This window comes from Macrotis lagotis, chromosome 4 (assembly GCF_037893015.1).
Source record: "Macrotis lagotis isolate mMagLag1 chromosome 4, bilby.v1.9.chrom.fasta, whole genome shotgun sequence".
NCBI classification, from domain to species: domain Eukaryota; kingdom Metazoa; phylum Chordata; class Mammalia; order Peramelemorphia; family Peramelidae; genus Macrotis; species Macrotis lagotis.
In genome coordinates, this window is record NC_133661.1 from 98,218,303 (window position 1) to 98,243,997 (window position 25,695).

A 25,695-nucleotide genomic window follows, 5' to 3' on the forward strand; every position below is an offset into this window, starting at 1 on the left:
AGATGAGAACTGCCAGAATCTTACTCTCATCAGATTTGGCTTAAAGTCAACATACACACATTCAGTTAAATTAAGAAACTTATCTTAGGGGGCAGCTAGGTGGCACAGTGGATAGAGCACTGGCCCTAGAGTCAGGAGTACCTGAGTTCAAATCCGACCTCAGACACTTAATAACTGCCTAGCCACTTAATCCCATTGCCTTGCAAAAAAAACCCTAAAAAAAAACTTGTCTTACCTTTCAAATGTTAAAAAGGGAAAGGAGGAAGGGGAGGAAAAGAGGAACTAACAGAAGGAAATGAAGGATGATGGGGAAAAGGGAAAAGGGAAAAAAAGGGGAGGGGGTTGATACAATGGGATAAACACACTGAAAGTGTGGATAATAAGGATAAAGGGGAAACGTGGATGAAGTGAAAAAAGGGGACAAATAGAAACAGAGGGAAAATAGCATGGAGGGCAATAAAGAGTTAGCAATTATAACTTTGAATGTGAATGGGGATGTAAGCAAATAGCAGAGTGGATTAAAAATCAGAATCCTACAATATGCTGCAGATAAATACATTTGAAGCAGAGAGATACATATAGAATGAAGGAAAAAGGATGGAGTAAAATATATTTTGCTTCAGCTGAAATAAAAAATACAAGGGTAGCAATCCTTATCTCAGACAATGTGGCGGCAAACACAGATCCCATTAAAAAGAGATAAGGAAGAAAACTATATTCTCCTAAAAGGTACCATAGACAATGAAGCCATTTCAATACTAAATATGGATGCACCAAGTAGTATGGCATCTAAATTCCTAGAGGAGAAGTTGAATGAGTTACATGAAGACACAGACAGCAAAACCTCCCACTCTCAGATCTAGATAAATTTAATCATAAAATAAACAAGAAGTTAAGGAGATAAATACATTGTTAGAAAACCTAGAAAGGACAGACCCTTGGAGAAAACTGAATGGGGATAGAAAGGAATATACTTTTTCTTCTGCAGTACATGGCACTTACACAAAAATTGACCATATGCTAGGTAATAAAACCCTTACAATAAAATGCAGAAAATCAGAAATAGTGAATATTTCTTTCTTAGATCATGAAGCAATAAAAATCACATGCAAAAATCAGCCACAGAGAGATAGGTCTAAATCTAATTGTAAATTAAATAACCTCATTTTAAAGAATGAGTGAATCAAACAAAAAATTATAGAAAATTTAATTATTTTATCCTAGATAATGACAATAATAAGAAAACATGCTAAAACTTATGGGATACTGCCAAGGCAGTTAATAGGGGATCTATTATATCTTTAAATGAATACATTTACATGAATAAATTAGGGACAGAGGAAATCAGCAAACTAAACATGCAACTAAAAAAATTAGAGAAAGAACAAATTAAAACACCCAATTACATAGCAAATTAGATATTTAACAATTAAAGGAGAAATAAATTAAATAAATAAATAAAATAGAAAGCAAGAAAATTATTGAACTGATAAATAAAACCCAGAGTTTGTTTTAAGAAAAAAAACAATAAAATTGATAAACCTCTGGTCAATTTGATTAAAAAAATAAAGAAGAAAACAAAATTATTCGTATCATAAATGAAAATGTGAACTTGCTCCAATGTGGAGGAAATTAAGGTAATAATTCAGAATTATTTTGCTCAACTGTATGCCAATAAAGTTGATAATCTAAGTGAAATAGATGAATATTTACAAAAATATAAGTTGCCCAGGCTAAAATGAATAGGAAATTAAATACCTAAATAACCCTATCTCAGAAAAAGAAATTCAACAAGCCATTATTGAATCCCTAAAAAAAAACTCCAGGGTCAGATGGATTCACAATTGAATTTTATCAAACATTTAAGAAACAATTGGTTCTGATTCTATATAAACTCTGAAAAATTAGATGAAGACAAAACTCTGCTTAACTCTTTCTATGACACCAATATTGTGCTGATACCTAAACCAGGAAGAGTCAAAACAGAGAAAGAAAATTACAGACCCATCTACCTGATGAATATAGATGCAAAGATATTAAATAAAATCTTAGCAAAATGATTACAGCAAGTTATCAAGAATTTCCAGGGAATTAATTTTAAAAAATGCAAAAGAAGGTGACTTAGTACTACCAGATCTAAAATTTTAGTGCAAAAAAGCATCAGTCATCAAAACTGCCTGGTATTGACTAAAAAATTGAGTGGAGGATCAGAGTAATAGACTAGGTACAAAAGAGATAGCAGGAAATGATTATAGTAATCTGCAGATGTTAAACCCAAAGAGTTCAGCTTTGGGGTTAAAAACTCTCTCTTCGATAAAAACTATTGGGGAAAATTAGAAGTTAGTATGGCAGATACTTGGATTAGACCAACATCTCACACTCTATACCAAGATAAGATCAAAATGGGTACAGGATTTAAAAATAAAAGACAATATTATAAGCAAAGTAGATGATCAAGGAATAGTTTACCTGTCAGATCTATGGAAAGGGAAGCAGTTTATGACCAAGGAAGAGGTGGAGAACATCATTAAAAAGAAATGATAATTTTGATTACATTAAATTAAAAAGCTTTTGCAGAAACAAAAACACTGTAACAGAGATCAAAAGAAATGTAGTAAATTGGGCAACAATTTTTACAACTAGTATTTCTGAAAAAGTACTTATTTCTAAAATATATAGAGAACTGAGGGAAAGTTATAAAAACACAAACCATTCTCCAATTGACAAATAGTCAAATGATATGTAGAGACAATTTGTAGATGAGGAAATCAAAGCAATCTAATGTCATATGAAAAAAATGCTCTAAATCTTTACTGATTAGAGAAATGCAAATTAAAGCATCTCTGAGGTATCATCTTATACCTCTCAGACTGGCCAATATGACCAGAAAGGACAATGGTCAATGTTGGATGGGATGTGGGAAATCTGGAACACTAAAACACTGTTGGCAGAGCTGTGAACTCATCCAACCTTTCTTTAGAGCAATTTGCAATTACACCCAAAAGGCAATATAAATGAGCATACCCTTTGATCCACTCACTAATGGGTCTTTACCCTGAAGAGATTATGAAAAAGGGCAAAAACATCGTTTGTACAAAAATATTCATAGTAGCTCTATTTGTGGTGGCAAAGAATTGGAAGTTGGAGTGAATGTCCATCAGTTGAAGAATGGCTGAACAAACTGTGGTATATGTACATTATGGAACACTTTTGTTCTATTAGAAAACAGAAGAGATGGCAATTCAGGAAAGCATGAAAGGATTTGTATGAACTGATGCTGACTGAGATGAGTAGAACCAGAAGAACACTGTACACCACAATAGCAATGTGGGTTGATGATAAATCTTTTTTTAGACTTTTTTTTTTTGGCAAGGCAAATGGGGTTAAGTGGCTTGCCCAAGGCCAGACAGCTAGGTAATTATTAGGTGTCTGAGGCCGGATTTGATCTTAGGTACTCCTGACTCCAGGGCCGGTGCTCTATCCACCTAGCCACCCCTTGATGATCAATCTTAATGTTCTTGCTCATTTCATCAGTGCAACAATCAGGGACAATTTGGGGGTATCTGTGATGGAGAATACCATCTGCATCCAGAAAAAGAATTGTGGAGTTTGAAGAAAGACCAAAGACTATTACCTCTGATTAAAAAAAAAAAATATTTTGGGCAGCTAGATGGTGCAGTGGATAGAGCACCGGCCCTGGAGTCAGGAGTACCTGAGTCCAAATCCGGCCTCAGACAATAATTACCTAGCTGTGTGGCCTTGGGCAAGTCACTTAATCCCCATTTGCCTTGCAAAAACCTAAAAAAATATTTTAGGTAATTTTGCTGTCTCATATATTTTATTTTTTCCTTAAGGATATGATTTCTCTCAACACAATCAATTCTGATCAATGTATAGCATGGAAACAATGTAAAGACTATCAGACTGCCTTCTGAGGGTGTGGGGGAAGGGAAATGGGGAAATTGTAAAATCCAAAAATAAATAAATTTTTTTAAAAAAAGATGATCATAAAATTTCTACCCCTGCCTCCCTTAAGCTGCCTTCATTATTATCTCCCCTTTTTCTCTTATTTCCTTTAACTCATGCTTTTGTGATTTCTAAGATAGATGTATATAACCAATTGACTGTTTATATATATATATGTATGTATGTATGTATGTATGTGTGTGTGTTTGTACACACAAAGAAAACATCCTCCCTTTTTGAAACAATTCTGATAAGACTAAAGTTTCCATGTTAGCTACCTCCTCCCATTTCTCCCTACACCAACAAAATCTCTGCCTTGCATGGTTCTTTTATGGAAGATAATTTCCTATATTCTTCTTTCCCTTCCTCCTTTTCCCAATGCATCCCTCTTTCTCACTCCTTCATTTTTTTTAAATCATCCTGTCATTGTGAACTCACACCCATATCCTCTGTCTATGTACACTCCTTTTAACTGTCCTAATAATGATAAAGTTCTTAGGAGTCAAAAGTATCCTCTTCCCTTGTAGGAATGCAAACAGCTTATCCTTATTGAATTCCTTGATTTCTCTTTCCTATTTACCTTTTTATGTTTTTATTGAGTCACATTTGAATGCCAAATTTTCTATTCATCTCTTATATTTTATAAGGAATGCTATAAAGTTCTCTATTTTATAAGTTTCCATTTTTATCCTAAAGAGCATACATGGTTTTGATGGGTAAGTTATTTTTTGCATGTAACTCTATCTCAATTGCCTTCTAGAATACCATATTCCAAGTTCTCCATTCCTTTAACATGGAAGTTGCTAAATTTTATGTGATCCTGACCCTGGTGCCATCAAATTTAAATGGTTTCTTTGTGGCAGTCTTCTTAAATAATGTCTTGAAATGTCCTGGTATGACTTTTATTTTTAAAAAGTCATGACTTTCAAGTAACTCAAGAATCATTAAATTATTTTCTTTCAATCTACTTTCAAATTCAGTTTTTTTCCTCAGAGAGATAAATATCACAATTTTCTTCTATTTTTTCTTTACTCTTGTTTTTTTGCAAGGCAATGAGGTTAAGTGATTTGCCCAAGGTCACTCAGCTAGGTAATGATTGAGTGTTTGAATTTGGATTTGAACTCAGGTCCTCCTGACTCCAGGGCTGGTGCTCTATTCACTGCACCACTTAGATGCCCCCCCCCCCTTTTTCATTTTTTGACTGTTTGTGGTTTCATGACTCATGGAGTCATTAGCTTTCACTGACCAAGTTCTAATTTTTAAGGAATTATTTTTTCAGTGAGCCTTTGTACTTCTTTCCCCCCCATTTGTCCAAATTTGTTTTTTAAGGAGTTCTTTCCTTCAGTAAATTTTTGTGCCTCTTTTTCCTACATCCCTTCCTACATTTGTCATTTTCCTTCTCTGTCCTATTACCCAATCTAATAGTATGCAAGAATACTCCAGAATTGTTTCATTGTACATTTCTTCAATCAATAATGACTACATTTTTATATGGCTATAGTTAGCTTTGATTACTTCATCTGAAAACTTGAATAAGTCTTTCCTTTAGGTAATTTTCTCACTCTAAAGAAAAAACCTTTTTCATTGTTTCTATCAATGTCTTTGGGTCATCAGCACTATTCAAATTAATGTCAATGATATCAACAATAAAAGTCTACGTAACATAGTTAATTATAAACAATAAAAGTATATATAATATAAATAATTGACTTTCAGCAATTATTCTATGTAGCTTAACACAATTTATTAATAAAACAAAGTGGAGCATTATAAACCTTACCTTTTCAAGAATTTTAGACAAGGGTATTTTGAGGAAGATTAACTCCAAAATCTACACATTTTCATCAAAAAATGAGGATGATAGCTATAAACATAGCTTAAAAAACAATTTTCTTTAAACTCTCCCTAACATTTGACTTTTAATAAAACTCTAAGCAGAAGTAACTTCTTTAACATCATATTTGAGCACAGTGAACATCCAACATAATGTTTGTATGACAGACTAACTTTCTAGAAAAAATAGAATTTAATTTAATTTAATGATATGTTGTCATTTTACAGTTGAAGAAATTGACTCAATGTTATATCCACATATAGGCTCCATGAAAAAAAAGAGAACTCCAGAAATCTCCACTTGTTTTATAAGCAAGAACCACTAGAGTAAAACAGTTCCATAAATACAGTAAAGTTGTTTTAGGACACTGAATGTAATCAGAACTAAAAAAAAAAAAAGAGGCACAAAATTCTGAAGCACAAGGCTTTATTCTTTTATACAAGTTTCATTAAGCATTGAATCATTATGTCTAGATGTGGTACAGAGGATAAGAGTTAGCTTTGGATTCAAGAAAACCTGGAATAAAGTCCTGTCTTCGGTCCATGTTAGCTGTGTGACCATAGGCCAGTCCTTTACTGTTTCAGTGTCCCAGGGAAACCACTAAGAGTGTAAGCTGTATATGAGTTTCTGTTCCATAAAAGTGGAAATTGATTCCATCATGGCAAATCTCCTCATCAAAGATAAAATAGGAATAGTCCAAATTAATTAGCAAATTAATTAAAATAGCTTAAGTAATATATCAAAAATCAAAAGCTACCTTCCCAAAATGTAGTCAACTTTCTTTAATGCAAAGCAATCTTTTGCTTTTCCATGGATCATCAGATTAGAGGAAAAAAATTAAGTGTAAGATTAAATACAGTTTAAGTGCCCCAAAATATAGCAGATGGGGTATATAGCACTATTCTACAGCCTTAAGTGGCTCAGAAACTTCAAAATATCATGGTGATTACTTTCTTTAGACAAATCACTACTCTGATTCTCTATCTTACTTCCCCATTCAATCAACTTTTAATTCTACTTCTATAATTCTACATTTAATTCTATGATATTCTACATAGATATTTGTCTTCTCTATACCCTACATTCCCATTTGTATTTGTATTTTAAAACATAATTCTGAGTGTCTCAACTTAGAGAAGTAATTGAAGCATTCTAGTGTTCCCACTACTACATTCCATCCTTCAGTCACTAATACATTAAACTATTCAATTCATTCTTCTGCTCAGTAATTCACCACTGCTTATAGGAAAAGATGTAGACTTGAAAATTTTCAAGATCCTTCATGATCAGACACCAATGAAGCTTGTGAACATTTTTTTTTAACATTATTACACCATCCAGTTAAATTATACTAGTAAGCATTCCCTAACCTTCCCTTGCCTTCTCTAGTATAAATTAATTGGTATCTTCAATTACTTAAGCCTAGAACAGAGTAGCTATACCTATTGATTGGCTTCTTTTTCATTAGAGTCCATAGTCAAGATATTCTGCCCTCCATATATATATATATATATATATATATATATATATATATATATATATATATATATATATATATTTATATTTATATACTTTCTGTAAGTAAGCCACAACCATCTCTTATCCATCTTAGTACAAGTTTTCCTATGGATATAGTGTAATACTTGAATTCCCCCATTTAATGATTTCTTTTCTACTCCCTGCAAGCATATACACACTGACTCAACTTCTCTCTCTCTCTCTCTCTCTCTCTCTCTCTCTCTCTCTCTCTCTCTCTCCTCTCTTTTTCTTTCCCTCACTCTCTCCCTCTCTCTTGCCTGCCCCCCCCTTTGCTATTTGGCTTCAAATCTAACAATTTGACTGAAACTGCTTCCTCCATTGTTATTTTCATTGAAAATGTATGTGACTTTCCTCCTCAATTCTCATATTCTTGAATTTTGGCAGCATTTGACTGTTGAGAATCTTCTCCTATGAGATATTTTCTCCACTGAGGTTTTTTATGACACTATTTTCTCCTGGTTCTCTGTTTATCTTTCTGAATATTCTTTCCCATCTTTTGCAAAATGATAAAACAGCAGCACTTATTAATTACCACATGACAGGCATAGTAGTAAGCACTGGAGATTATAGTACCTGCTCTCAATGAATTTCCATTCTACTACAGAATGGCAACACCAATAGAAGAGTTAGAAAAGGGAGAGGGCATACATCAGAGGTAGTATGTTTAGAGATAGTCAAGAAGAGACAGGGAAAATCTGATTCTGGGGAGGGGAGGCAAAAGCAACCTTATCAAGGTTTTTGTAACAGGAAGATAACAAATCTGGAAAGATTTATAGGAACAGAAGTACAATGAAATGAACAGAACAAAGTGGCAATGATGATCAAGTGTGAAAGACAGCCACTCTGATCAGTATAATGAATGAGCTACAACAATTCCAAAGGATGATGAAAAATGCTATCCACTTCGAGAGAGAGAGAGAGAGAGAGAGAGAGAGAGGGAACTAATGAAGTCTGAAAGCAGCTTAAAGCTTATTTTTCACTTATTTTATTTTTTTTTTGCAACTTGGTTAATGTGAAACCATATTTTCCATGACTTACATGTATGATGGATATGATATGATATAATTTTGGTTGCTTTCTCAATCAGTGGTGAAAGGACTAGAAAAAGGGATAGAATTGAGAACAGGACATTTAAAAAATCTTAAACTATTTTAATTTTTAAAAATAAAATTTTAAAAAGTAAAATAGATTCTGCTCACTTCATTTTTCTATGGAGTTCAGGTTGAGAGTAGTGATCTCATATATGATTGAATACTTATGCAGATAAGGAGGATTTTGGTGAGGGAACAGAGCTGGAGATCTAAAGGAAACACTCCTATCACCCTAGTCTTCTCAACTCTCCACACATTTTTTTTCCTGTCACCCTTTTCTTCTGATATTTGCATTTTCTATCTCTATCTTCTTTTTCTCTCCTTTGAGGTTCTTCAGCTCTCAATTCTCTGTTCTTTTTTTCCTTATAAATCCCAATATATACTCTCTGTTTCCCTATATCAAAATCTCTCTCTCCTCTAAAAGACAGAATATTCTCCAACCAATCAATTTAGAGGTGTTTTTTTTTTCACACTATGTGACCTAAACTAAAATAATGACAAGGGGGAAATGCCAAGAGAGCTTTGGATTCCCTTTTAGGATGGAACACTTTAACAAAGTGTTAAATTCTTAGTTAATAAAGAGTTTTCTTGGAGTGGGTCTTACTGTCATTGAAATCAGAGAGAGAATAACATATATATTCAATTGGGATATCCTAAAGGAAAATAGGAAGGGAAAAGGTTGGGAGAAGGAAGGGTGTAAAAGGTTGTGGATTGGGATAATCAGATGCAAAGCACCTTTAAGGAGGGACAGGATGAAAGGGGAGAGATAATAGAATAAATGGCAGTAGGGAGAACAGGATGGAGGGAAATACAGTTAGCAATAGTAACTGTGGGAAAAAATATTGAAACAAGTTTTTCTAAATGGTTTAAAAACCTCATTTCTCAAACACGAAGAACTGGGTCAAATTTGCTAAAAAAAAAAAAATCTAGAACTATTCCCCAATTGATGAAGGATCGAAGAATATGAACAGATTTTTTTTCTTTTTCAGATGAGGTTATCAAACTTTTTATAGCCATTTTAAAAAAAGTCCTAACTCACTAATGATGGAGAAATTCAAATTAGAACAATTCTGAGGTACTTCCAGAGGTATATTACCTTATTATACTTACTGAATTGACTAATAGAACAGAAAGAGAAAATGGCAAATGTTGGAGAGCATGTAGGGAAAATGAAGTCTGAAAGCAGCGTAAAGCTTATTTTTCACTGTAAGGAGTTGTGAAGTGATTCAACAATTCAGTAGAGCAATTTGGAATTCTGCCCAAAGGGCTATAAAACCATGCCTACCCTTTGACCTAGCAGTGCCACTATCAGAGATGAAAAACAGGAAGGAAAAGGATCTATATGAATAAGGGCTCTTTCTCTTTTGCCTGCTCATTAAAAAAAGAAATAACAGCTTTTTTCTTACATTCAACTCTATTCATGTGGTATGGGGGGTGTTGTCTCTTTTTTCTGAGTTCAACCTATATACTCCTATCCCCCTCCAAGGTTCAGGGCAGACCCCTCCACACTCTGTGCTGGAAATGATCTTAGTCTCTAATAACCCTCCAGTGGCTATAATCTTCTGTTCTCCTCTCTGGTCTGAAATGAAGACCAAGAATTCAGTTCTCCTGTAAATGTCAACAGCCAGTAGTGAAATAAAGAATTATGACTGTAGCAGAAACAAAATTCTGTAGTCTTAAATGCTGCTAAATCTTGTTAAATGGGTGGAGGGTCTTTGCTCTTGAGATATAAATTGACTTCCATTGTTTCATTGTTTAATGTAAAATTGTATCCTGTCTCCTCATTTCCAACCCCCAGTCTTCAACCCTCTACCTGGTTCTGGTCACATAAGTGGGGGAGGGATTTTTCCTTTTGCCATCCCAGATAAGGGGCAAGTCTATAAAAGCTGAGCTGGACCCCCCCACTGGGGGCCAGTGTAGGCTCACCTGCAAAACTTGGTTTGATATCTCTTATCAGCAAAGGTTCCCTCCCTTCCCTGCTCAGACACAGAACTCCCCACACTGTCCAGGAGGTGAAAATTCCTGGACCTGAGGTGGAAGCTACCTCCCATCCCAGCTGCCCCTAGGACTCACTTTTTGTTTTAGGGAGCCAGTCTTGGTGTGATTGCACTCAGCCAGTGGAACCTCTGACCCAGGATCTTTCTTCAGTTCTTTTCTGGTTATCCCAGAAATCACACTGTTCTGCCACAACTTTTGTTTGCTTTTATCACTCTACTTTCACCTTGAGGTATTTTTTTTTGAATTGTTAGTGGAGGAAATCTGGAGAGTTTGGAATTTTCTAACCTACTCCACTACCTTCCCAGAATGCCCTATTTTATTTCTGTCTTTTTATCTTCTACCTACACTGATTAATTTACATTCCCACTTGGTTAAACTTTTGTTTTTCATAAGTAGATTATGATTCTTTGAGTATTGAATTAAACGGAATTTAATTAAATCTATGGACTTAAATTAACTGCATGAAAGGAGGAGATTGGTTTATTTAATTCATCTATAACCCAGTTTAACAGTTATGGATGCTAGTCAAATAAATATTATGACATAGTAAGCTATAATTTAAGTAAAATAGTTAAATTTGTTATCTGATGATATTTCTGTTGATGATTTTTTGTCCTTTGTTCTCAAAGAAGACCAAAATTTGTAATCTATCAAACTAAAACATACAAAAATTTAAATATTTTAAAATCTGATAGGACACTAATAGTTTTAGAGAATTAAAGTATAAAGGTAATTTTGAGATATAGTATAATTCATTTCATATAAAGATAATTTACAGTTTTTTATATTTATATATTTAATTTTCTCCTTTCTTTTTCTCCTTTTCTTCTTTCTTTCTCTTCCTTCTTTCTCCTCTTTTTCTTCTTTCTTTCTCTTTTTTTCCCCCATACTTGTGAGTGTTTTGCCCAAAGGCCAGGCAAGAGTTCTTTGGGTTTACAGGTTTCAAGTCATTCTGGTTCTTCTTGATGGCCAACAATGGGTTTCAGCCTCAGTCTACTTGGTTATTGTTTGGACCCTGATGGGTTCAGAGTGAATGAAAATAGCAATTGTTTCTTTTTTGATAAGAAACTCCCCAAGGTTTTATTCTCCCCAATTAATTTTTTTGGATTATACAAAGATGCTCCTTTCCTTCTTTTCTTTCTTACCTGCCTTAATCACTGAGAACCCTGAAGGTCTTACTTTACCAGTTTAAAGCTTTTTTTGGATTAGTTATTTTTGGCCTCTTTTTCCTCTTCTCTCTCATGCAGTGGTGAGATTCAATAGTTTTGCCCACAGTTCTGCAGAACCATACCTAATTTTATATTGAATTTAGTTAACTGGCTGTTAAAATAACACTTGTAATCAGCATCCTTTTTAAGGTAGGGGCCATGTGGATATCACAAATTTACATTCCTTGGTCTTTTTTTTAACATCCATTTGTGTAACAGTGTTTTGTAAACACCAATAGTTATGTTCATTCTGTCCACAGATGAAAATAAAAGAGGGAACTATGCTTGTAATATTTATTCATTTCTAAAAATTCATTATGCCTTTGATGAAATACTACATTTTAATTCTGTCATTTTTGTTAATTCAATAAACAAACATGTAATACAAAGAAAAAAAGTATGAAATAACCAGGGGCTGAGAAGGTGTCATTTGTTTCTGCTTTGTGTTACCCCAAAATTCCCCCGAGATATTATAAGCAAGTTAGTGTTCCCTGAATGGAGAAATCAACAGAAAGTTGGGAAAAAATGAACCAATAGAAATATAGATTTCAAGGATTATCTTTTTGCCCATTTCAGAAACCATGGAAGTCAGAAGAAATAAAGAGTTAGAATAGGTAGGATGAGTTTTGGTTCTACATATGTTCCAATATTGGCTGCTGTGGTCAAGTGGCTGTTTTTGCTCCATAAGTATATTTTTGCTTATTGTGAGTAATATAATCTAGTTTTGTGTACTTTTTATTGTCCTTATTTGAGTAGTAAATGTATGAAATATTAAAATACTTTTCGGTATATCTTTTTGTATACTTAAAATGGTCTTTAAAGCAGATAACTGGCTGTTAATTTACTTGAATCCCAGACTGCTTTTATCTAACCTTAATCCCTGAATTGGTATTGTCTCAGTCAAACTGTGACTTGGTTTTTAAAAGGCCAAGTTCTTCCATTACATCTAGAACCATCTCCAGTCACCTTGATTAATATATGATTACTGGACCCAGATGATTCTGAAGGACAAAACGAGTCTGGTCACTCTGCACAGTACCCCTAATTTAAATCCAATTCACTTGAATTTCATGGCATCACTTCCCTTTGAGAACAAAGGTCAAACATCACCTTAGATTTTTACTTAATAAGGTGGAGAGATTTTATTTATTTTGAGTTTTACAATTTTCACCCCAATCTTGCTTCCATCCCCCCACTCCCTACAGTTTGCTAAACTATGTAAAAAAAATAAGGTAGAGAGAGCAGCAAATTCTTTTAAGGTATCTCAGGTCTAAAGATATAATTATTGTCATGTGACTTTTTCCTTCAATTGCAATTTATATTCGTTTTCTCAAACTAGTTTCAAATGCTTGATTTCTTTTTTAATTTTTTCTTTGACATGAATTTTTCATACACTTTTACAAATGATTTTTATACATTACTAAAATATTCTTAAGAGTAAACATAATACCCCCACCCCAAAAAAATATAGACCCTCATGATCAATAAAGGAAAGAGAAAAAAATTAAAATTAAAATAATAATAATAATAGGGGCAGCTGGGTGGTGCAGTGGACAGAGCACAGGTCCTGGAGTCAGGAGCATCTGGGTTCAAATCCCTGAGCCTACATACCACCCCTAAGGCCCTGCAACCACCCAGCCCTGTGGTCCCAGACAGGACATCCAATCTCAGCCCCTTGTAAAAAGTACAAAAAAGAAAATGTATTATATCTGACCACTCTCCCCCATGGTCCACTCTCTCCTCCATCACTCACATCTCCCAATTTCCACTGTCCCCCTTCTCTCCTTCTTACTCTAGATGTCTATACCCCATTGAGTATATATGTTGTTTCCTCTCTGAGCCACCTCTGATGAGAGTGAAGGTTCCCTCATTCCTGCTCACCTTCCACCCTTCCATATCATTGCAATAGCTCACTGTAATAAAAAAATCTTATATGAAATATCTTAGCCTATTCCACTTCTCCTTTCTCTTACTCCCATTACATTTCCCTTTTAGCCATTGACTTCATTTTTACAATATATTATATCTTCAAATTCAGCTGTCTACTGTGTTTCATCTATAAAAGCTCGTTCTACCTGCTCTATTAAATGTGAAGTTTCTTATGAGTATTATCAGTATCATTTTTCTATGCAGGAATAAATGTAGTTCATCATCATTAAGTCCCTCATATTTTCCCCTTCTCCACTCTCTATACTACACCTGAGTCCTGTAGTTGAAGGTCAAACTTTCTGTTCAGCTCTGGCCATTTCAACAGGAACATTTGAAATTCCCCTTGTTCATTGAAAGTCCATCTTTTTTCCCTGGAAAAGGACATTCACTTTTGTTGGGTAGTTGATTCTCGGTTGCATTCTGAGCTGTTTTGCCTTCTGGAATCTCATATTCCAAGGCCTAAGAGCCTTTAATATAGTTGCTGCTAAGTCCTGTGTGGTCCTGACTGCAGCTCCACAATATTTGAATTGTGTACTTCTGGCTGCTTGTAATATTTTCTCTTTGACTTGAGAGTTCTGGAACTTGGCTATAATATTCCGGGGGGGGGGGGGGGTTGTTTTTTTTTTTGGATCACTTTCCAGGGGAGATTGGTGGATTCTCTCAATTTCTATTTTGCCCTCTGCTTCTAGGAATCTGGGCAATTTTCCTGAAGGAATTCTATAAAAACTATGTCAAGCCTCTTTTCCTGATCATGACTTTCAGTTATCCCAATAATTTTTAAATTATCTTTCCTGGATCTGTTTTTCCAGATCAGTTGTTTTTTCAATGAGATATTTCACATTTTCTTCTAATTTTTCATTCTTTTGGTTTTGAAGTATTGTGTCTTGACTTCTCGTAAAGTCAGAAGCTTCCTTTAGTTCTATTCTAGATTGGGAGGATTTTTTTTCCTCAGAGTTTTTTTTTTTTATCTCTTTTTCCACCTGGCCAATTCTGCTTTTTAAAGCATTCTTCTCTTCAATAACTTTTTGAACTGTTTTATCTATTTGACCTATGCTGGTTTTTAACATGTTATTTTTTTCAGCATGTTTTTTTGGATCTCCTTGACTAAGCTGCTGACTTTGTTTTTATGTTTTCCCTACATCTCTCTCATTTCTTTCCCCAATTTTTCTTCTATCTCCCTCACTTGAGTTTCAAAATCTTTTTTTGAGCTCTGTCATAGCCTGATGCAAATTTCTGTTTTTCTTGCAGTCTTTAGATGCAGGATCTTGTGCTTCCTCATCTTCAGATTGAATGTTTTGATCCTTCTTGAGATCATAGACAATGTATTTCTCAATGATGTTCCTCTTTTTTATGTTTACTCATTTCTCCAGCCTGTGCCTGGTTTTGGGGTGCTTCCTGAGTTTTTGAGTATTATTGGGACACCCCCCCCCCCACAAACAAAAGGATCTCAGTGTATAAAGCTCTGTCTTTCCTCGTGGTCTGTGAATGACCACAAGAGCACCCGTCTGCCATGGGGCTGAGGTGGGGAAGCCCTGCTGTTCTATGAGGTTCCTAGACTGCTATCAGGATCTGAATGTGGTCAGAGCACTAGAGTCCTGTTTCAGGTACAGAGGATAGACCTTGGAAGACTCTCTCCACTCCCCTACCTTTGGCACTCAAGGCTCAATTGCCTGGGGGCTCCTGCTTACCAGCTCCTCCTGCTTCCTGGATCTGGGCTGCAGGTGGCCATGCTGCTCCGCCCACCCCCTCTGATCTTCCAAGTTGTACCTGGTGCTACCCACGGTGTAGGTCAGGAAACTGCCCTTGCTGCCATGAACAGCCCCGTGCTGCCTCTAGGAGGCTGAAGTTCCTTCACTATGGCAGCTGTCCCTCTAACCCCAAGGACTGGAACCTTTCCACTATTTTCCAAGTTTTTTTGGGCTGTAGAACTGTCTCACTGGATGCCTCTGTATGTCCTGTCTCTCAAAAATTTATAGTCATTATTTTATGATTTTTTGAAATATTATGGAGAGAGACTACCTAAGAAAGGCTCTTCTCCTGTCGCCATCTTGGCTCTGCCCCCTCTCCAAATGCTTGAATTCTCTAGGTATTTTCGATTAAGTCCAAAATATGTCACTTTTGAAAAATGCTTTGTTCAAGAATTAACCTCAATGAGAGATGTTATACTGAAAACTAACCATGTCTATTACATTACTTTATTGAATTCTGTCTTAAAAGCAAAAGGTTCACTATTATACTGTCTTATGAGTAGAAAGATATCAGCATAATCATTTTTAGACTAGACCTCTAAGTAGAAGTTCTACTACTGGTTTAAGGAAAATAGAAAATGTTTTGACATAGGAATGATAGCATTAGAACCTCAAGGATGTTTTTTTTAAAAATAAAACAAGTCAATAATGTTGCAATGTCTCAGATTGCCAATAATGTAAAACATTTTAAGAAGTTAAGAAAATGAAAATGTACAAATACTTACAGTAACATGTTCCTCTGAGTGGGTTACCAACATAACGATTTTCAGAATCACATCTGCCAAAATATAAAATCTCAATTATTATTAAGCACTTACACAGAGTGATCTTTGTCTTATTCAACTAAAAGAACCATTGAAATGTTACAGTGAGAAATTATCTTTAAAGTAGATATTTTAAAGACAGAATTCAATACTCAAGTGGAAAAGAAAGCAAATGTCAAAGTTCTTTTACTTTAAATTTGATATAGAAGGGCCTTGGGTTTTCCGCTGTTACGCTCTTAAAAAGAAATAAATTATTGGGGTAGTGATGGTACAGTGAATAGAGCACAGGTCCTGAAGTCAGGAGGACCTGAGCTCAATCTGGCCTCAGACATTTTAACACTTCCTTAACTATATGACCTTAGGCAAAATGCTTAAGCCCTCTGTCTTGCAAAAACCAAAAAAGAAAAGGAGGGGAGGGGGAGGGGGAGGGGGAGGGGGAGGGGGAGGGGGAGGGGGAGGGGGAGGGGGAGGGGGAGGGGGAGGGGGAGGGGAGGGGAGAGGAGAGGAGAGGAGAGGAGAGGAGAGGAGAGGAGAGGAGAGGAGAGGAGAGGAGAGGAGAGGAGAGGAGAGGAGAGGAGAGGAGAGGAGAGGAGAGGAGAGGAGAGGAGAGGAGAGGAGAGGAGAGGAGAGGAGAGGAGAGAAGAGAAAAGACAAGACAAGACAAGACAAGACAAGACAAGACAAGACAAGACAAGACAAGACAAGAAAGAAGTTATTGTTTGTAGGGGTTTTTTGAGCCTTTTTCATATTTTCTTTTAATAACTCAGGGAACTGGTAACCTAAAAGTTGTTAAGTAATAGTAATTCCAGTGTTCAAGTAAAATAGTTGGTAGTCTACTTGCCAAGGTAAACCCATAGACTGTGTGAACACAATTACGAAATAGTTTTCACACAAATAAAGACAAAACTAAATAGTTCAAGAGTTATTAACTTCTCATGGGTAGACTGAGAAAATATAATAAAAATGACAAGTATTCAATAGGGGAACTCTGAGCAAAGAGAAAATGTAATGTTTTGGAAACTTTTCTGTACTGTGAGAGGCATTCTCAATTTTGTGTTAACTCTTCATGATCTCCACTTCCTAAGCCACTTTGGGCTTTTATTGGCACCCTTTGGGGCAGGAGAAGACAAAATATGTAGATTCTTCTCATGCTTAATGAGTGCTGTTTTAGCTACTCCTTGGGGACTGCCCCTGTGGCATACACATTGGAGAATACCTGGAGCCAAGTGCTAAACCATTCCTCAAACACCACCTTTGTCCCATCTACCATGGAAATACATCTAAGCAAAAATCTGTCAGGGCAGAATTTTCTTCTCTCCTAAACTCTCATCTGGGCTGCTACTCTCTTCATTTCTCTAAGCTAACATTGAAAATACTGACAGAAGTATGGTAAGGATGATAAACTGTGAAAAGATTAGTTGGTCTGTTCATGACACTGAACCAAGATAATTTCAAAGGACCCATGATAAAAAATGCTACCTACTTAATAGAGACTTGATGAACCCTGAATGCATATTGAAGCAACCTTTTTTTAAACTAATTTTTTTTTCTGTTTTGTTTTAGGCAATATGTTTTACATGACTTCACATGTATAATCAGTATCAAATAGCTTGACTTCTTAAAGAGGGAGAAGGAATCAGAAGAGAGAAAACCATTGGCCAAGAATGTTTTCATTAGTCAAGAATGAAAGTCTGGTTTGAAGATGATCAGATACATTTGTAGTTCTTACCATAAACAATGCTGACTAGGGATGACCCACCCAGCAGCTTTCACGAAACCAGTCTTTTTATGATTAAAGAGCTGAGTAGAACAATTCAATAGACCATGGAGAGACAGAATAGCATGTTATTTCTAATTTTTTGTCAGAAAACCACATACTAGTGCTATGCCAGACATTGTTGGAGCAAGGTGGTTCCTTGGTGATATGGGAGGCATCTTAATCTAAAGTCCAGGGATTCCCTCAGCTTCCAGACCATCACCAAAAGTCCTGACACCTATCAAGTCAGGTCATAGGATGAAAATGGTTTTGAAAAAGTCAATGAGAAGAATGTCTTTGCACAACATTCCCTTCACTTTTAATATATATATATATATATATATATATATATATATATATATATATATATATATAAATATTGTTCAAGTCATGTTATCAATCATTTGATGTCATGGTCTTCTTCCATTCGCAAGGACAACAATTAACTAATTATAAGCATAGTTAAACAAAGTTTGAAAAACTAAGCAGCACTTTCTTTTTTTGTTCTTTTCTTCTTTTCTTTTGTTTTGTTGTCAAGGCAACAAAAGTGATTTACCCAGGGTCACAAAACCAGTAAGTAAGCATCAAGTATCTAAGGCTGGATTTGACCTCAGGTAGTCCTGACTCCAGGACAAGTGCTCTGTTCACTATGTCCACCTGGCTGCCCCTAAGTAGTACTTTGAATGATCTCAAGATGTTCTTTGAAACAAAGACTCATTTTCATAATGTCAACATCATCCATTAATCTTATATGATATTACATTACAGGACATTATAATCTCCAAAGTATTAACATTTCAGTTAGCCTAGTAAACAATGGAGATCAAGATAAGTATGAGGAAACTATAGTGCATTACTGAAAATGACTTCCTTGAAAGAAATGTGTGGGTGGTGAAGAAGATAGATTAATCCTGTGACTAAAGAAATGTATGGCATGGGGCTATGTGCTTCATTGGTAATCATGGAATAATGAAAGACAAAGAGGGGGTTATGATAGGTTGAAAGAGAGAGGGGTAAGACAGGTGAAAGAGAGAGGGGGCAGGGAGAAGAGGGGAGGGGTAGACAAAGAGAGAGAATTTTGTACATTGGGTAGATTTTCTATGAATGATTTTTAGAGAATGTTTTTAAGAATTCCACAGGATAGGAAGGTATGGATGGATAAGGTCTACTTTGTTGGAAGGAATGTAAGAAAGAGATAATAGATTCATTTACATATTGATGTAACAAAATATATGTTTTCAGTTTGTTTTGTACAGATGAATAAATTAATCTTTACAATGCCATTTATGATGGATAGTCAAGAAGAGAGATTGGTAATAATCAGTTCTATTTTCCTACTTTCATATAACACATGTAATTAAAACAGAATATAATATCAGTAGACTAATTAATTAGATTACATATTATTTTGCTATTTTTCTTATTTTTATATTTGCCATATAAATTACATATTTTATAAAAATGAATAGCAAGAAGAGTGATTAGCTTTATGGCTTTGGGAAACAAATTAGACATGCCATAGCCCTTTAATTTTCCTAATGTCATCCCCTAAAGACACAATATAGGGTTTGATTTTTTTTTAACTCCTCAAATCCTCCTTTTGAAATTGGAAGCGTATAATAATTATTTTTTCTGTCTAGAGCTACTACATAAAAACAAATGAATCACTAAGAATGCCCAAAAGTTAATCATCAGTCATTATTGAAGTAGGTTTAGTTCTTTAAAATCTCTGAGTGCTGCATTTTTGTTCTTCACTCTCCCTCTTCAAACTTTATCCCTTTTATTAAATACAAGCAACGTTGTATAGTAGGATCAATTTACCAACAGTTACAAGTCCCTTTTCCATCACAAGTCTAAACCTGAATTGTTGCAATTTAGTCTCTCACCATCTTAACTATAGTGCTCTAAGAACAGAAAGGGGTAAACAAATTATTCCCTGCATTGTGGCCGTAACTTTCTTGTTCAAATGGATGTCATTCAAAGAGCCAGAGCAACCTCAAAAAACTAACTTTAGGAAATTACAAGAAATTTTTATAAAGTGACTTTAAGTAGATAATATTGACATTAAGAGTCCAACTACTGATCCATTTTCCCAAATATGTTGAATTATAAAGCTTTTCATTTTGGTTACCTGAAGTTTATATTGTTCAAGCAACCCACTACTGTAGCAAGACAATGAACTGAAAAGTACTGTGGATTGATTATACTGATCAAGAAGTTATTGTCATATTTTTTTTAGTCATTTGGCACTTTTATTCTTAAGTTGAAGCACCATCAGACTTGTTTTTATGGATAAGGTTTTTTAAAAATTTTAGAGCCAAAAAATCATGAATCATTTTAGCAGGGGAAAAAATATGAAATTAGGTAGCTCCTAAAGCATACAAGGGAACTTCTGCCCAGTAGGTGTTACAGCAAGGCAGAAAAACTAATACCCACCTAAAAATGGAATGTATTTTATTGTTAAGGTTTGAGTTCCTCATCATTGGATATAGCCAGGTAAAGGCTCGATAACTGATATATTGTAGAGAGGATTTTGCCTATTATCGTGTGTGACCATTGAACACCTTGTTCACTTTTGTAATTAACCCCTTTTGTAAATGTAGAGACATGAGCATTTCATGTTGGTCAGAAAATGCTACATAATCAGTTATTTTGTAGCTTATAGGTATTCAGAATTGTTAAAATATAAACCAATATAGTTATGACCAAATCTTTACTGCTTCATTTACCCTAACTTCTTGCCCTAGGTTAATTTGTATATTAATCAAGAAGCATTATAGGAACTAAGATGAATCTTGTTGCCACAAATCTCACACTTCTCCCCTTGAGTTTTAGCTAGAGAATTCCCTTGAGTTGGCTTATGAACGATTTAATTGTTTAGCATTTAGAAGACGTTAAAAAGAAATTTCTAAACCCATCAGACAATTCGTCAAATGAAGGGGCAATTGAAGGGAATCAAAGTTAGCTTTCAAGAAAAAAGGTCAAAATAACAGATGTAAAATTGATGAGGACTTTGTTGGCCACTTGGAAAGGCATAATGATTCTAGTTCTAGACTATACACTGAAAAACTTGTAGTGCTCCTTTGCAAGGGAGAGATCTACTAGTTACTAAACCTCAACAGATGGCAGCTGAGAATAGCAGATGGCCCTAAAGAGGCTGAAGACTTCAAATGTTAAAAGGGAGCACTTCACTGATGATGAGGGGAGTAAAAATACCCAGAAGAGTCAATGTGATGCCATAAAAAAACTAGCAGAGGGTAGAATGTCAAAATCACTGGAGGATAGTGGAGGTGCAATTGCCTTGGAAGCTTTATGTCCTGGTCGTGTTTTTCCCTATACGTGAACCCTTCATTCATGTGATTGGTACATATATGTACTATGTGTGGGGAGAAGGACCCTTTGATGCATTTCCCCCCTTGCACATGTTTATTCTCTTCGTGAATTTCCAGGACACTTCTCACTCTTTAAAAACAAATAGGGAAGGAAGCAGAAGATACAAATTATGTGAAGGTGTTATAAATGAATGATATCATTTTCCTCAGGAAGACAAATACACACATGAGAAAAGAATAATAAAATGTATTGGACTGGCTAGAAGATTCTAATCTGAAATCGTCAATGGACAAATAGCTTCTCTGTCAAATAATTAAGTCAGATAGTATCTCAGTAGAAAAGAGCACTGACCAAGGAAAAATAAAGGTATCTGTCAAAAAGCCATATTTAAAGGATCTTCAGAAAGACTTTTCTAGGATTTGGTGGTTATCGTCAAAAAATTCAAGAAAACGAGTAGGTTCTGGATCACAAGACAAGTTGATAGACAAAAATCCAAACTGAGATTAAAAAAAATGAAAGAACTGATACTTACTGACTCTGAGTTCAATCAAGACCCCTCCCTAACCTGCTACTGCCATCAATTCCTCACTAGCAGACAAAAGGAGATAATAGAGATTTATACCACAATCTGTCCCTACATTTTGCCCCCCCCCTTTTCCAATGCCACACAGACCCTCCTTACCAGCCATGGAAATTTTCTTAGGCTTCCTCAGAATACTTGGCCAAAGCCCTTCAAGGATAAAAACATGTGAGAGGTTACAATCTGAAAGTAACAATAACATAGAGCTCTGAACTGCCCATGGTAGGAAAAGCAGGCTCTGAACTTCTGATGCCAATAGGCTCTGAACCATCAGTATCAAATCAAAGAACTAAATAATAAAGGAAGTGGTCAGACAGGCTCACTGACTGTGTGGTGCTGTGCAGCACTCTGCCAAGTCTCAGGGAGGAGAATGGTATCCAACTGAGTCTAGTTAAGATCATCCAGTTAAGATCAACTGGCTAGAGACCTAGGATGATGAACTATGTACCTGATGTCAGAAGAGGCTAAGAAATTTTAAGATCCAGCCTCTGAGGATACAAAGGGGAGAAGTGAACAAGAAGGAAAATAAGGGAGAGGAGACAAAAAGTACTAAAGATTAAAGTAAGATGAAATCTCAAAGACCTTTATCATAAACAGATAAATCAATAGGAAAAAAAGTAATGTCAGAAAGAAAATGGTCTAAAGATCTTATAAATTTTTAGGTATAATTAATAAATACTGCAAAATGAAGGGAAATTATGCAACATTTGTTGAGAGGGAGGACCCTGCAGAAGTTGAAGAGAACATGGAACCATAACATGTTGTTCCTAAGTGGCTTAAAAAAGAAATGAAATTTTGAGAGCAGAATTTATGACTTAAATAATCAAAAGAAAACAGAAAAGAAAAAAAACTTGAATTTGCAAGGGCAAGCCTCAGTAAAGAAACAAAAGAGAGACCAATAGATTAGGAATAGAAATGCACAGAATTGAAAAGCAATCTAGAAGAAGAGGATAAAAAGAACAATAACATTAAGGGTTAATGTCCTTGCTATGTAAAAAAAGACATGCCTGTCACAAATGGGATGTAGAAAGACAATCTAAGTATTATAGGTCTTCCAGAAGAACATGGCAGAACAAAAAACCTCAACACCATAATGAAGACAATAAAAGAAGGGAAGTGCTCAGAACTTCTAAACATTGAAAATGAAATTCGAGTTAAAAAATAATTAAAACCAAACCAAACAAAAACAAACAAAAAAAAAGAATGTAAGGTCTAAGACATGTGGCAGCTGAATTTAACAATTCAATTCTGAAAAGAGTTCTATAAGCAATTGACCTTCAAATACAAAAGCAAAGAATTTTGAATAATATTAAAATTACTCCTACACATTAGAAAAAATGGAGGAGGGATGGAAAAAGGTATTCAGAAAAGAGCTGGAGCACAGGATGCTTCTCCAGATGACCTATTTAGCAAATCGAAGCCTAACCATACAAGACAAAAATTGGACATTCAATAATAAAGAACACTTTGAAACATTTTAATAAAGAGAACAGAAGAGATTATCTGCATCTCAAATACTTCAAACAACTAAAATAAAGAGGAGTGAATAAATGCAGACAGCAATCATAAAAGAGGGGTGAACATTCAAATCTGACAGAGGTATCAATGAAGAGGCATTCACTCTTATCAAAGAGACTTTCAGAGAAAGCAAATGTGTACTCTTAGCTGTAGTATTAACTTTGCATCCTGAGGTAGACCTTCAGTAAGTATGAATTAAAACACACACACACACACATACACACACACATACACACACACACACACACACACCACACAAACACATCTTTCTTGTATGTAACTTGGTAGAATTTGTATAGAGTATTTGTCTTTTCTGTTCATGTTTCCTACTCATAGAATTGCTTTTTATATATGTAGTCCAAATGATAGTATGGGTCACCCATGGGAGAGTATCCTTCATACCTACAGTGAGTTAATTTTTCTTGTCCTTTAAATTAATACAATGATTGAATGTCTCTTGGCATGAACTGATGCTCGTTTCTTAACGAAAGCAAATACATGATTTTGAGAAGATCCTGATCCATAGGTCTCATATCCTGAGAGGGTACTATAATCAGTTTTTAATGGATTTAAAATAGCTCTGATGATTCAAATTTCTCAGATTCATGTTCACTTAAACTGGTAAGTCATATTCAACTAAAGAAGTCAAATATGTCCTTTAAGAACAAGAATTTCAGTAATATAACTCTATTCCATTAATTTACAGGAAGAAAAATAGAAACATGCATGCTGACTAGAACATACTGTAATTATATTAACATCTCTAGGAAATTATGTATATATATATATATATGTGTGTGTGTGTGTGTGTGTAATATATGTATATATATACATACATACAAAATAAAATTTATTTCAGTTCTTCATTCATGTTGTAAGCAATAAATATAAGGGCTTCTTTGTCTTTAGTTTCTCCTGTGTCCAATTCATCCTCCATATAAATTGTTAAGATAACAGTTGATGAATAAGGAAACCCAAAAATATGGAAGGGTTTTAGATGTAGCTTAGTTCCTGAAAGTGGTGCAACAATTCATTAGCTAATGATCAAGTATTTAATATTAAGAGGTCCAACAATTAAAAGACTGTTTGATGCATATCTAAGAACTATATAATTTTTAACAAATATTCTTCCTTTTCCCATCATTCTGCAATTAATAAAAGAAAAATGGAAAGATACTACACAGGAATAAGGGACTGTTTTATATATTTTTTTCTATAATAGGAATTGTCATTATCCAAAATATTTGTGTCCTTGGGATCAACTTTGTGGTCATGATACTCTGTATTTAGGCTAATTCTTGAATGTCATTCAGAGTTCATCATATGACTTATCCTGGAAGTCTTTTGACTTTATAAATGCTATTAAAACTTGTGGGTCTCCTGTCATCACCTTCAAAAAACCCTTCATACTATGATGAGGTTTCACTGTAATGCATTAAAAATGCACTGAATTTTTCTGATTATGCACCATTTTACAATTTTATCTAAATTAAGGTTTGAGAGACATCTAGTCTTGAGAACAACTAGAAAAGAGAGCAATTCATTTTTAAGGAAATAAAATGTTATTTAATTTAATATGATTTTTGATAAATTATCATAATATATATATATATATAACATAACTACATGATTTTACAATGTATCACAATAGTATGCATTATGCTTTAGGATTTATACTTTAATTCCAAAGGTTTTATAAATATTAAAAATGTTAGCAAGAATATACGAAAATGTGCTAATATATATATATATATGTATGTATATACACTCCTTAAAATATACTTATCAATTGAAAAGACAGAAGGAAAAAACCTGAAGAAGAATTAATTTGGTTAGAGAAAATAATCTAATGCAATGTTAATGGTTATTTCTAGAAATATGTATGTGATACATGCATATATATATATATATGTATATATATATGTATTCATACACCAAGTACCAGTTTAATTCTATTCCCAAATGGTTCCTATTCTCCATTAAGCATGCATAGGGTAGCTCATGTGAATTGCTTTGAATAAGTCAAGAAATATAGTTCCAATTATAAAACTGCTATTCAGTGAATTAGTTCTACCATTATACATTTTAGTTATTGAAGTAATTGTTTTGTACTTTTCCAAAAAGCCAAATTACAGGATGTTTAAAATATAATGTTGAAACTAAGGTAGACATATTTTATCTCTGAAATATATTCAACTCTTAGGAGGAGCACTTAGATTAATATAACATTGTTATTACCCTTTCCACTTAAAATGTTCTTAGAGTCTGTCCAAAGATTTTAAAGTGCTTTACAAAAAAAAAGTTTATGTTTTTTTTTAATCTTGTTTTAGGTGAAGAGGTTTAATAAGTACTATGATCAAGTAATTAGGCTGCCACAAAGAAATACAATAATGGTAATAGAAATGGGGTTCTTCTATCTTTCCCCACTATC

At 34.5% G+C, this 25,695-nt stretch overlaps 1 protein-coding gene across 2 annotated transcripts in view; it reads right to left on the bottom strand.

The window, feature by feature from the left end:
* The window catches only part of ATRNL1 (attractin like 1), a 1,271,094-nt gene that overhangs the window by 798,046 nt on the left and 447,353 nt on the right, over positions 1 to 25,695 (bottom strand). For both annotated transcript variants that reach the window (XM_074233580.1, XM_074233579.1), the window contains exon 21: positions 16,039 to 16,091. In XM_074233580.1, coding sequence (XP_074089681.1) covers positions 16,039 to 16,091 — 53 coding nt within the window. The remainder of the gene's footprint in view (positions 1 to 16,038; positions 16,092 to 25,695) is intronic.